This window comes from Manis pentadactyla, chromosome 11, assembly GCF_030020395.1.
Source record: "Manis pentadactyla isolate mManPen7 chromosome 11, mManPen7.hap1, whole genome shotgun sequence".
Classification (NCBI taxonomy): Eukaryota; Metazoa; Chordata; class Mammalia; order Pholidota; family Manidae; genus Manis; species Manis pentadactyla.
The window spans coordinates 120853239-120867209 of record NC_080029.1 but is presented as its reverse complement, the minus strand read 5'-3'; the positions used below and the strand labels follow the sequence as shown (position 1 = coordinate 120867209).

General features: G+C 44.5%; 2 protein-coding genes across 5 annotated transcripts in view; one reads left to right on the top strand and one right to left on the bottom strand.

The window, feature by feature from the left end:
* Positions 1–12567, top strand: part of NPTN (neuroplastin) — a 77045-nt gene extending 64478 nt beyond the window's left edge. The window contains exons 5-9 of one of the 2 annotated variants that reach the window (XM_036907770.2): positions 223–356; positions 3127–3400; positions 10133–10154; positions 10968–11042; positions 11551–12567. In XM_036907770.2, the coding sequence (XP_036763665.1) occupies positions 223–356; positions 3127–3400; positions 10133–10154; positions 10968–11028 (491 nt within the window). In that variant the 3' untranslated portion in view covers positions 11029–11042; positions 11551–12567. Of the gene's footprint in view, positions 1–222; positions 357–3126; positions 3401–3687; positions 3792–10132; positions 10155–10967; positions 11043–11550 lie in introns of those variants that run through there. The other variant, XM_036907772.2, reaches the window with a different exon arrangement.
* Positions 12417–13971, bottom strand: part of REC114 (REC114 meiotic recombination protein) — an 84690-nt gene continuing 83135 nt past the window's right edge. For all 3 annotated transcript variants that reach the window (XM_036907773.2, XM_057488962.1, XM_036907774.2), the window contains one exon: positions 12417–12831. In XM_036907773.2, the coding sequence (XP_036763668.2) occupies positions 12667–12831 (165 nt within the window). In that variant the 3' untranslated portion in view covers positions 12417–12666. The remainder of the gene's footprint in view (positions 12832–13971) is intronic.

The following is a 13971-nucleotide window of genomic DNA, read 5'->3' as shown; positions in this document are numbered from 1 at the left end:
AATTCTTGTGTCTGCTTGGGCTGCTCTGGTAGGCAGAAGGTGGAGGATGGTTTGGACCCATTGCTCTGTTCTGACCTGAAATGCATGTTATCAATGCTGAATATGAAGGTGGGCCCTAAGACTCACTATTTCAAGCAGGGCTCTGAGTCAGTAGGTGGGGCCTTTGTATTCTGTTCAGAGTTAGGCTCCCATGGTAACTGTGTTCCACGCTCTTTCTCACAGCTGCTCCTGACATCACTGGCCATAAACGGAGCGAGAACAAGAACGAAGGGCAAGATGCCATGATGTACTGCAAATCAGTTGGCTATCCCCACCCAGAGTGGATATGGCGCAAGAAGGAGAATGGTATGCCCGTGGTGAGTAGGAGGCAGCCTTGGTTCTCTGTACCTAGATCTCTGGGTTGCTAGAGTTTCTCCTGGGGAGGTCTAGACATCTGAACCAGTTACTGCAACCTGCCAACCTAGCATGGCTTGGGTCACCCTTTCTAGAGTTACGAATTACATCATGAATCTGGAGGGCACTGACAGTCTCCATATTCCAGCACGGAATCCCTATACATGAGTTGCTAAAGCTGGTTGTCTGGTGTGAGGTTAGACGGCTTACCTTCAAAATAGGACACTGAAAGAGCTAACCCCAATCCTAAACTTTTACTATTAACCTAGTCCTTTTATCCTAAAAAATACTGTTCTTGAAGTAATCTTAATGTACCTTTCTTATTTCTTGGGAGGACAAGGCAATGAGAGGAATTATTAGTATTTTTTTCTGGAGCACAGAAAGTACTGATTAGGAATTAAGGCAAACCTGATGAGGCCCAAAGGCGGCCTTAGACATTGGAATTCTGACAGTATCTGCTCCAGAAAAGATAAACATCTTTTCTAGTCTGGGGACGGATCTTGACATTGTTAGGGGAGTCAGAGCTTTAGACTCTCATTTTCTCTGTGATTTAATATTTGAACAGTCTCCGTTCTATCAGAGGGGATGTCATACATTCCTCCTGTCCCCAGGCCTTGTATGCCCAGCACTGTACTTTTCAGGCCTGCTGATTGTCGGTCAGAATGCAGAATCTGAAGGTAGTCTAGCAGTCAGCTAATCCGGCTCTCAGTGACTGGCCTCTGTGTGGCACAGGTATCCAGACGCTGGGTCTCACGGGAGCTTGTGTGAGTTTTTTAGGGGGCCACTTCTTAGACTGTGAGATGTCCACTCTAAGTGCACCTCTCAGATTCCTACTTTTCTCCAACCACAGGTGATTATTAGCTTTTCACTGTTGGGATGTCTGCTCACCTGGAAGGCAGCCCTCTTAGGTGGAGGATACTTGAACGTCATGGTTCTTCAGATAGTGGGAGCGTAGGCTGCTTTGCCTTCCTGTCCCCAGACAACCCTCCTCCGAGACTGAGAGGTACAGGGCACCTCAGCCAGTCTCTTGCCTAAACAAATAGCCACTGGAAAAAAGGTATTTTCTTCTTGGCACCCCCAGTCTTTGAGTGATTCCCTTGGTGCCTGTTCCACTTGGCTGCAGGTAGAAGGTTACAATGCCAAGTGTACCTCTTTCCCTGTCACCTCTAATCCCGTGTGCTCTTTTATAGACTGGGAAGGGGTAATGTGGTTTAGGTGGTGATGGGGCCCCCTTTCAATGATCCCCGGACGGACTCTCTGACCCTCTTTGTTTGAGCCTTTCTTTTATTCAAGACTGAGGTAGTTTTGATGCCTCTCTCCTTAGTCATCAACTCTGTGGCAATAAGATAAATCCACTCACTATCTTATATGCATCGATTGAAAAGGTGAAAAGTTTTTTGCATATGATGGCATTCAAAAAATACCCACCAAAGGCTTGTGGACCAAACATGACACCAGTCACCTCTGGTCATAAATGAAAAACACGGAATTAGGGCAGGAGTTGGTGATGTTGGCAGCTTTCCAGCTTTCTAAGCCCTAGAGTTGAAGCTTCACAGAATAACTAATTTGGAAGGCTGGGAGTTTCCCATTTCAGCCATACCACCACTCACATGCAGACACGATTGTGTGTTATAGCTGGGCATCGTTTTGGGGATCCTCTTCCCCTTTCTTGTCTAGTATTTCTGATTATGCTTTAGTTGTTCCTTAAAAACTGGCACAAAGTCTGTATTTTTTTCCCCTGCTAGGATCCTATGAGGTCAGTGCTGCGAGCCTATCCCAGTCCAGCTCCACACCCAGACCCCTGGTCACACATTCTCACCTCTGCCTTCCCACATGTACCTGGAGCATGTGCCTGGAGCACTCCTGTCTTGCTTGATCAGCTCTCCTCCCCCACAGTCTCTTCCAAATGTTAGCTCTTCTCCAAAACTTTCCGGGACACTTTCTGGCAGCGGCCACTCAGTTGGTGCCTCACAGTCCTCTGTACACACCCCTCTTGGGGCTCTTTACCACATTCTGTAGTCATCCCTCTGAAGGTCTGGTTCCCTCTGAAGGTGAAGCCACCTAACTTCCTTGTTCCATTTGTGTCATACTTTTCCCTTGCTATCTCACCTGCCCTTCAGTAAGATACAGAGTATGTAGCATACCCCATTAAATGCTTGTTGACTGATCGAATAAACTCTTCTTTAATCGTGTAGTTTTAAAAGGCAGGGAAGTTACAAATTTCCCCCAGTCTCCACTAGAGAACTAGCAAGTTCTTAGCATTGTTTCTGGAGGAAGTTTAAGGAGACTTTCCAGAATTCATCCAGTGTGAAGTAGATGTGCCAATTCTGAAATCATGAGACTGGCCTGAGGTTACGAGATGTGCCTCACCATGGAGGTCAGAACCCTCCTCTGCCCTCTTCACGTCCTGGTTTCTTACCTGGTGTTTGAAGCAGCATTTTCCAAATAGGGCCAGTCTTTTACAAGATGGGACCTCCTTTCACTTCACAGAAATAAGAGAAGTAAAGGCAGGGGACGTTCTTAGCCTGGCTCTGTCAGAAACTTGTTGAAGTGTTGATATTTTAGGGAAGTCAGTAATGGAGTGTTCAAAGTTTCTTTGACAAAGATGGTACTAGGCACTGTTCCCTCGTCCCAGCCAGTGTCCTAAGAGTGGGTGACAGCATCAGCCTGTTTGGGGCAGTCCCTTACCTGCTCTGACCTTTGTGTGTTCCCGCTTTCTCTGCCCCTGAGCAGGAGATAGTCAACACTTCTGGCCGCTTCTTCATCATCAACAAGGAGAATTACACTGAGCTGAGCATCATGAACCTTCAGATCACAGAAGACCCTGGCGAGTATGAATGTAACGCTACCAACTCCATCGGCTCGGCCTCCATTGTCACCATCCTCAGGGTACGGAGCCACCTGGCCCCACTTTGGCCTTTCTTGGGAATTCTGGCTGAAATCATCATCCTTGTGGTGATCATTGTTGTGTATGAGAAGAGGAAGAGGCCAGATGATGTTCCTGATGGTAAGAGCATCCCCACAAAATAGTGGTGATATTGGGGCTGATGCCTTGGGGTGGTTTCTAAGCGCCCATAGAGACTATAAGGATGTTGGGATCGAATCCCCAAAGAGAAAAATTCTTTCACTGCTTCCTTACCCTCTACCCTAAGGTAGCCACCTAGAGCCTAGCTATTAGGTCTGCCCCTCCATTTGGGTGCTTTCCAGAGCCCAGTCCCACCTGCCCTTCAGGCCCCACATGGGGAATGGGCAGCCGTCAGCCTCTCTGTTCAGCCCTGTCCTCCTTCAATACAGATCGTCAGGCAGCTTGAGCTTGAGGAGAATGCAAGTCCAGCCTAGGAGCCACCCCGAGATCGCAGGCCACCTGGCCTTTCAGGCAGATTTAAGGTATCTCATTGGCCGTCCTATGGTTGCCTGGTGTAGCCCCTGTAGGTGACACCCCAGCCCAGTCAGACTCTTCTCAGGGGAGGCCGCTGGCACAAGCCAGCCTTCGGTTCTCTTGGTTGGTGCCCTTGACAGGTTCTCAAGGTTCTCGGTGAGGCAGGCCCCCACCATTTGGCTTGTCTCACAAGCAGGAATGGGGGAGAGCACCTGCTGTAGCCGCCGCCCCTCGCCCCCTCGCCCTTGCCCCTGTGGGAACTGGGGCTCGTTGGGCATGCTTGGAGTCAGAAAAGTCGTGGGAAATTCTGTATGTTTCTGTCGTGGATGTTCCCTTTCTAACCGTGTGATTACAGTGGGAACTTGGGCCAGTAGTGCTTCAGATTGCCGTCTGGCTTCCTGTCCCCACCCTCCTGCCCTTAAGTCCCCCCAGAAACAGACGAATGGGGCAGCCAGCTGTTGCCGCCACCTGTCTGTCACTGGCTGGACTAGAATGGTGTGCGCCTGAGCCCAGCAGAGGCCTGGGGTGATGGGGAGGATGCCAGCTCTAGGCTGACCCTTCTGGCCTGTGCTGGCGCACCGTGGTACTGTTCCCGCCCCACAGGGTCGGACTGCAGTGCCCACCATGTGTGTCAGTGGAGACTTACTAAAGGGGGGCTTGGTGTGCTCCCTCAGAAAGAGTGCAGCCCCGAAGGCCTGCTAGTGGTCTCAGACTCTCTGAAAGGACATTTGAGAGCAACAGCCACGTCCCCTTCTTTGCCTTTCTTCTCAGCATCTTCTAAGCATTGTTGTGTATGTGGAGGGAGTATTAGCGAGGCTGGCAAAAAGACTTTTTGTTGAAACAAATGTGGTGGAGTCTCCTTCAAATGTACATTTATCAGTGAACTAAATGGGGGAATGGGATGGAGACCAGCTGGAAGCAGATGGGCCTTTGAAAATAAGTGGGCTAGTTCTTTGCAACATGCGTGCCCCAGGATTTCTACTTTTCTTCTCCTCGGTCCACAGAAGTGCTATTCTGTGAAGTGAAACAGCTTTCTTGGGATTTTCATATACGTATAATGCTTTCTCTCTAGATTTGTCTGTCTTCCTGCTACAAATTAGGACTCCCAAGGCAGAGTCCCTGTATTCAGACCTTCAGGGCAGGCAGTTGCCAGTCTGTGTTTTCAGCGTTGGCTCTTTGGGAGCAGTTATGCCTCACTCCTGAAAAAGGCTTTTCACCCCCTCAGAATGCTTTTGCTTTTTGCTAAATATCACCTTTCTCAGCCTTCCCTTTGGAAAGGTTGAGAAACAAAAAGTCAGGTAGGAAAAGGCAAAGATGGGCTTCAAAACCTGATTTATCTTAAGATGAGGCTGGCTTGCCACTCTCTTGGCAGGGTGACACATTGGCTTAGCATGTCCTCGTCGGGGGTTCTAGGCTACTTTGTAGGAAGACACTTTGTTTACCAGATTGCTGTCCCAGCATGTATGGAAGATATCCAGGTTAATAGATTTGAGAAATGGTTGGTATTGGGTCTGCCTGCCAAGTGCAGACACCTGCCCAGGGAAGTGGCTGCTACCTTTTTTAAGAGCTCCAGGACCTCAAGTGGGGACCAGTTTGTTATAAGACGCATCTGTGGCCACCAAATCTTCTGAACAGCTACCTGGAGGGAAAATACCTCTTTTAAGATAAATTATTATTGACAGCGAATGAATCCTATATGAAAGAGATGACTTCAGGGTAGGTGCAAAGTAAACCCCCTTGCTCTTGTCTCTGGAAGAACACTGTAATGCAAGTGGCTTTTCCTTTTCGTTGTTGGCTTGTGGTAAACAGGCTAGGGTGCTGGAATTGCGGCAGTGTTTGCCTTCTCCCTGCGCCCTCTCGACAACCAGCACGGTCCAGGCTCCGGTCTCCACCTGTGCACCCCTGCCCTGGCACCCACATTTCTGTCCCTTAGTTTTCTCCTTTGTCTACCTCCTCCTCTCAAACTCTTCCCTTCTCCTGCCCTCTTTTTTGGTTCTCTCCTGGACTAATCTTTAATAAAAAAAAGTTGATTGTTCATCGGTGAGTTTTTCTTATGCTGTAGGTTTTTTTCTTTAGCCAGTTTCCCTTCAACTCCTGTGCAATTCATGTAGAAGCAAATTCTCCTCATAGGCTTTCTTCCCACAAGCCCCTCCCTGAATTTACATATAGATAGATAGATGCACTCCATTTTGGAATGAATGAAGAGGTACTTATGTCTGAAACAAATTTGGGGTTTTACTTACTAGATAACCATCTGTGTTTCCGTGTTGACTTATTTATACCATTATGAAAATGTTTTTTTAATAGGTCTGACATGCTTTCTCTTTGCCAAATAGGGACTTTAGTATCAAGATATACCTAACGTTTATTTCTGACTCACTGACCCCTGAATCTTTTTTATAGGAAAAAGTTCATATAAAATTCATAGTATTCATATTTGGACAGCCTATGAGTTCTTTGTATCTCATCCCCTTACTAGAAAAGCACCAAGTGAACAATACAGAAGTATAAAAACACACAAATGTGAAAGTATAGAGTTTGGTCTGAGTACGTTTCACTAGAAAAGCAAATACTGCTTTCTGTTTCTCATATGGAAAATGCTTAGGGTTAATGATGATTCAGTTGCTTCCAGGAAAAAAAGGCCCAGGTCTTTTTGTCTACTGAAGTATATATATACTGAGGACATTTTATAAGTGAAACACATCTAAATCTCTATAAGGCCCCTGTTTTGGTCTCTCTGAGGGTTGGTGGCCAAGAGGGTATCTTGCAGGTAGGTTATCCACATATCACCTTTTACCTTCAGTGTTTCCAGTAACGGATGAATCTTGGAGCCAAGTAAGGGCTTTGTTTTTTTATTTCACTTACCCCTTGACTGCTTCTCTGAAACAATGTTAAATGATGATTCTCTAAAAAGACTAGTCCAACTAGTCTCCCGCTAGCCTTCCCTCTACCTTCCAGCTGGACACATGCTTCAAGCACATGCCTGTGCGGGTCCCCAGCTGACTGTGCAGGGAGTGCACAGTGTGTGTGTTCATGGCTCCCCTCCCCGGCCCCCGGGGAGCTGGGTAGTGAACCTGCTTCCTCACTGGGGCCTTTAGTTCTGCAGGGCAGTTTTTAGTGACCTCAAATGAGAACAAAAGGAGCCAATTCAAGAAAAGAAGTGCTGGCATCAAAGAGTTTCCTATTTTCATGTTAGGGGGATAATTTTTATAAGCAAGTCAAAGAGACTCTGCTCTTCCTTTTAAGTTAGTGGTGGAGAAGACACTTGAGGTTTTGTGGGACTATTTTTAGTGACTCTGATATATACAAACTTTTTTAGACACTTAAGAATTAAGAGCTATTTTAATGTTCCAAAATCAGTTGTCCAAAATACTGGCAGCATATAAAGCTGTAGAACAGGCCAGGAATGTTGGAAAAGAAATGTGACTTTTCAGAATGACATACAAAACATACATTCGCATCTCTTAAGTACGAGCCATCTGGGTCAGTTGTGGAGAAAATACAATAGGTACAAACAAGGAAGGAAATTGGCAATAACCATTAATCTCTCTTGGGTTTGTTGCCAGTCTGCAATCAGGCAAAATTTAAGTGGGTTTAGAAACCACAGAACTCCATCCTCAGTGAGAGAACTTCAGGCAGACAGATGCAGACAGTTAACTCTTGGTCAGTTTGACATTAAAGCCATCTTTTTGGAGGTGATACTGTATCAGTAATCCGTTGTTTACAGGGCATCATAGAGCACCCTTCCAGATTGTGAGGCAGGTATGGGGGGGTGAGGGCCGTAGTGCATTTGTTCAGGAAGACAGTGTGCAGGTGACTCAGTGTGTGTGCAGCGGCTCCACCAGAACGTCACTCTCCTGAGATGGATTCCAGAAGCATCTTTTTCCATTCCCCACCCCGTCCTCTTCCTCTCATCTAGCCAGTGGCTGTGAGTAATACCCAGGTGGAGAGAACAGTCATTGTTTAAGCGGCTGTCTTTTGGCCTGAGGGTTTGGGGGTATGTTGATATTTGTCGGTTACTATGACTTCTTTTTTTTCCCCCCTCAATTGCATCAAACCCTTAAAACATGGTGGTAAGTGAGCGATATGCATGCTTTTGGAGTTTGTTTAATCTCCGCTTCAGTCTATACGATGCACAGTTCATAATGTTAACACTTTTCTTCAAGTTTACTTCATTCACTTTCACAAACTAATTTGGATTTCAGTTTGCTGTTTAATCCTCATTTACTTTGATTTTTGCACCTTTTTCTGTAGTTCTGTTCTTCCCCTCTCTCCTGATTCCCCTGCTTGGGGTCAAGTTGTTTTTTTTTTGTCTGACATGTAAAGGGAGAGCCGTGGTACAGGGAGCAGTTCAGTACAGGGTAGTAGGAAACAAGGCTCTTTTTTTTGTTCTTGTAAATGTGCAAGTGGATTTGGGGAGAGAGGGATGAAGGGGCTCGTGAGACATAGACCCTAGTGTGAAGAGCAGCTGCTCCCACTTGCAGGCATGGCAGCTACACAGGAGCCACTGTTGCTGAAGCCCCTACATGCAGCCCTTTGCACGCTATCTGCTTGTTGGGCTGGAAAATGACCTTCCTAGTCAGACACCAGGGCATACCCCCACGACCGAAAGGAAGAGAAGCTTGTGATGAGAAGTGTTTGGTTTGGTGCCGACAGTGTCATGCTTTGGAAAGACTAGCTTGGCTATCGCGATCCCCTCTGCCTTGCCTTTTCTTTTAATGTTGGGAGTAGGTTGGTGATGTCCTTGAATAAGCTATCTTGCTTTAGAATTCTGTATTTTTGGGTGCATAGCCAGAGCACTAAAAATATTGTTTGCTCCTGTGTCTTTCCCTTTAAGTCCCCAAAGTGCTTAGTTCCTAGCACGTAGCTGAGCTGGCCTGGCCGGGTGCTGAGAGCATTAGGTGTTGTAAGGGAGGATTTACGTTGGGCCTGTGTTGTAGTACCCGACGTGTCTTTGTGTATCTCCACTGCATACACAGCACACCGGTGTCTTGGGTGTCCTTCAGTCTTAAAGTTTATTCTTTGTCCCTGTATGAGTGTGTGCTGGTTAGTGGTAGAATCCTGTGGACACTGGTGTCACTAACCTATTGTTTTGGCTGATGAAGTTGTTGGTTCGTGGATAGTTTTTTTTGTTTTGTTTGTTTGTTTGAAACCTTTTTTTGCTCCAGTCACTGTGTGTGCTGGCGGTAGCTTCGCCTCTCCGTTGCCTCCAAGGAACAGGTGGGGCAATGTCTCCCTTTGACAGACATTACTCCTGACATGTGCTCCTGCAGACGCGTACACTGAGGCTGTAACCTCCATAACTGCTTCATGTGCACCAAGCCCCCTTGTGGAATCCTGCTGAGAGTTTTTCTAGAAGCCTTTGGAGAAATCCAACCATCCTGAATCATTCAGTCCACCCAACTTCTGTAAAATAAAAACAAACTAAGAGCACTTGTTTCTTCTCCTTTGTGGGCCTTTAAAAAAAATTCTTTGTATGTATATCCCTGCTTAAAGGGGACCAAGTTGCCCTTAGTTGAGACAGGAAAAAAAAACCTTACCAATCAGAATCATTAAAGAAGGCTTCTAAACGCAGATAATCTATGTAAGGTTTTGATTAAAAAAGAAAAGATATCTCATGGCTCATCTGGGTTTGGGTTCTGGTTTTGGCCAGGGCATAAGAGTGAGCCTGTCTTTCTAAGTCTCTTCTAGAGGGATGTCACCACTATTCCGCTTTCCCTGCTGTGTCACAGACCATCCTCTGGGGTGCAGATGCTTGTTGCTGGCAGAGCCCAGCCCGGCCGACCCAGTGTTAGGCTGAACTGTTGTGGCTTCCTCTTCCTCAATCTCATTCTTCAGACCAAAGACTCCTAAAGATTACAAAACAGCAAGAACAGTGTCCTTTGGGGAAGTGAGGATGTGTGGCTAAATGTATAGAATGTACACATCCGTCTGCATTGCCGGATTGAGCCACAACTGTGCATGCATTCACCACAAGAAAACAAACAGCAGGATTTTACAACTGAAATGTTGGTTTGTGTTCTCATCTACGTAAGAGTGAACCACTGGAACTTGGGGACAAGATGAGTATAACAATATTGCAGCCTATCTGTCCGCTACAGTTGCAGTTTTTCATGACAAGCATCCAAGTGTTAACTAAAACCATTGAAACAACATACCTGCCATTAAAAATATTAATCTAGAAATAATAACTCCATGAGTGTTTTGCACCTCCAGATGGAATGGCCTTGAATAAATGCTGTGATTAGCCGTGTTTGCCACTTGCCTTCTGCTGTTCTGTTAATCCTTACTCAGAGTCTCACGATTTTCTCCTTTCTTCTTCTGTCTCTCCATGGATTAAAAAACTGAACACCTGTGTAGACGATGAACCAGCTGGGCCAATGTAAGTACTTTACCGGACATTGATTCAGTAGTTTCTGATAGAGTTATTTTATATTTACAGTTTGATCAAATGGAGTAGCTAAGATTGTACGGGAAGACTGTGGAACACAGCGTATACGTCTTAAGTTTGATAAGAAACTGACTGATGGCCATTTGGTTCCCAAGACAGGCCGCATAGTTTTGTTTTTAGTAGGAATATAAAGTGGAATACCATGCAAAAAAATTGTTTAAAAATTTTCCACATCCCATATGCTTATTAAATTGATAATGTGAGGAAAATGGCCAGTATATCTGAGACTTCAGGTTTTGTCAAAGTTAATTTCAAGCTCATCTATAGCTTGGATAAACTATCTGGCTCCATTAAACAGTTGTGTGTATCCAAGAGAGAAGAGAGATGGAACTACAAAATTTGGAATCAGTCCAAGATGAGCAGAATCTCCTATAGAATTGGGGACTGTGGAGTGAGTGGCAGGCAGAGGTGCCCAATTTGTATATAATTGCATATCTTTTACCATTTGAGAAGAGACAGTGGTGTTCAGTAGAGAAAAAAGCACAGTTCTCACCTTTATAGTTACTATAGTTTATCAATCAAAGGGGAAGTTATCTGTATCTCATCTGTCTTGGGAATCAAAAGGATATATTAGTTGGAGGTATGTAGATGCTTAAGGAATATGTTTAGACACTAATATTGCGCAGTAAAATTACTTGCTCCCTGAGCAACACTGTAAGTGGAAAAATCCCTATATTTGCATGTGTTACACTCTCTCAAGGTGCTACTAACTTGAACCTTTACTATGCAATTTTTCCTCCAAAGGAAAACCAACTCTACCAACAACCACAAAGATAAAAACTTGCGCCAGAGAAACACAAATTAAGCACTGCTTATAACGTAAGTATGGCCTTTAGAAATTTTAAAGTTATCTTCAAACGAATGTGCCTCTGTTGACCTTGTTACAAAATCTTCAGTAGCTGGTATTATATTGCAAGGGCTTTCAGTTCATTTTGGAGCAGCTGTCCGGGTTCTCTGTCTAGTATAGCAGCTGGAGGAACATGTTTCAGCTGCACTGTTGCACATATTTACATGCGCCATTTCAGAATATGTATGTTTCACCATTTACTTACATTGTTAAAAAGAGGGAAAATTATGTTGTCACCCTCTTAGGTCGATTATTCCCAGAGGCCAGTTAGTTGCACTTTGCTTCTGAGGACGGTGTGAGCATGAGTGGGAGCTGGCCCAGCAGGGCCAGAGTGCCTTCCGGTTTGGCACATGGAGATCCAGATTCGACGCCCCACCCGAGCGTGCTGTCTGAAACAAAAGCTTGGCTTTATGTGGCACTTGGTGTTTTACATGACACTGCATATTCCTATTTTAATTTCTAAATATTCTGTCTTTGCAGATATTTTAGGGCCCTGAAACTGGTGGCAACATGGCCTGCTAAACTCTCTGCTTGAGCCTCTTCGGTTCTCTCCCCTTCCACGCGAGCGGCACCACTGGCTGTCTGAGCATGCCTTACTTAGCGTCTCCTGTAAGGGTCCTCTGGCCAGGTACATTTTCAACCACGTTTCGGTGTAGAAGGTGTAAACTATTTTGGGCTTGATGTGCTGTGAATGTTGCTTCCCACCCTCCCCCCTCCTTTATTAAAATATTTAAATAGAAGTGGAAAGGTCCTTTGAGGATCCCTTCATGCATGCACCATTTTTTACTTAATGCAGCTGTTAAATTGGCAAGCTCTAAAATGCACTGCTGCCATCTAGTGATACCTTTTTGTAAAGTACAGCAAAACCTACAGATATATACAGTATATAAATATATATATATATATTTATATTTTTTGGGGTGGGAGAAATCCAAAATAAAATAAATGCTTGTTTCATTTTTAAGCTGCTGATACTCATTCCTTACTGTATGTTGTTAAGATGAGGAAATCGCGCAGTTCTGGTACATAAAGATGAGTGATACAAACTGAAATCTGTAATTTTAAGGGCTCAACCTACGACTTTGATAAGAAGATGAACAGTCCACTGAATGGATGTAATGAATTGTAGTATATATGTGTGATTGCTTTTTAAGTGATTACTTTTTCTTTTAAGTCATGTAAATTCTTAAATCCTTTTGCACTGATGGGTTGAACCTTATTGTACATTCAATTAAGGCAAATTTTTATAATTTGTTTTCAGAGACCTTGAGGTGTTACAGCATGGTATTCTATGCAACTAGTTATCCTTTGGGGTTGACACTGTATTTTTTCACGTCAATTTAACGGTTGAGTGTAGATTTTCTCATCCAGTAGGGATCTCAATGCGTTATGTAACTGTAGATGCATGTACTTGTGTTTTGTGTATTTGTTGAAGTGCAATGATGTATAAAAAAGTGGAGTCACCTGTTTTTAAAAATAAAACATTGATAAAAGGTGTTTAGAATAATACTCTTTATTCTTGTATCTTCACTGATCTTCGGAGGAAGCATTTTTTCAGTGCATTCAAGTTCCCCAGTGGGATATGTACATACAGGGTTAATTTCTCAACCCTGCCAGCTTTTTTAGGTTCTTTTCCACATCTTCCACAAATGCTGGGAAACTTTGATCCATGAGGCACAAACGTAGAAAGGGGCCTATTTCTTCTGCATTCCACACAGATTGTTCATAGACAAGGGGCAGCTCCTTTGATGCCAGGAGAGACTAGAGGCAAAAGCAACAGACTGAATAGGACACACGAAACTCTGCCTTGAGGACAGTTTGAGAAAACACCAAAAATTAGTATTAGCTGCCTTACAGGGTCCCTTGCATGTTTCTAAATATACATCGGAAGTGAGATAACTTGTAGCCTTAGGTATTTCAAGTGTACTAATGATGTGTTTTGCAGTGTTAAGACACTGCTTTAATGAAGGTTGTTGTGCTGATAAGATCTTGTGGACTGTTCAGAAGCCTACCCGCGAAGGAACTCCACTATCTTCCCACCTCACAGGGGGAGGAATGGGTGGAAGCCGTTCCCCATGTGGAACCTGGGCTCTGAATGTAATAGAGGTCACACACTGACTGTCCAAGGACACAGTCAGCTCACCCATTCTTTTTCTGATCCTGTGAATGAGGTGTGACAGACAGGCATGCAACCATCACCACAAGACAGAACATTTCCCTCACCCCCTAGAAAATCTCCTCATGCTACCTACTTTTGCTGTCAGCCCCTAGCAAGCACTGATCTAGATCTCCATACCTTATAGTTTTATCTCTTCCAGGATGTCATATAAATGAAGTCATATAATACTGAGCATTTTTGACATGCTTATTTGCCTCCTTTGTGTCTTCTTTGATAACCTGTAGTGGTTCAAAGCCAGTTGAGTAAGTTGCCAATGTTTAAATATTATGAGTGTTCAAGTAAGTGTGACTGTGCCTGGCAGTTTGGAAGCTACAGGGACACTGGATCCAGAGTCCCATGTGACAACGATGGGCTACAGCTCTGCTGTGGTCACCATGCTCCTCACATTCATTCTGTTAGGTAGGTGGGTTTGTATTCTTTCTGTGGCTGGCAGTTTGATGTGTACATATACAAGTGACACTTCTCCAAGAACCACGTATGGCAGAAATTCACTTTTCTAAATTCGAATGGTTTCTCAGACTCTACCTAAAAGTGGGAAGAAAATGAAAGTAACATGGAGCCCTGTTCTCTGGTGAGAGCCACTGTTCCTGTATTTCTTCCAAACTTACTTTGTATATATGTGTTTATATAAAATAAAATCATACATGCTGCTTTGTAGTCTTTTAAGAAAATGTACTGTCTTTCCATGTCAATAGATAGGGATACACATCACTTCTAGTGAC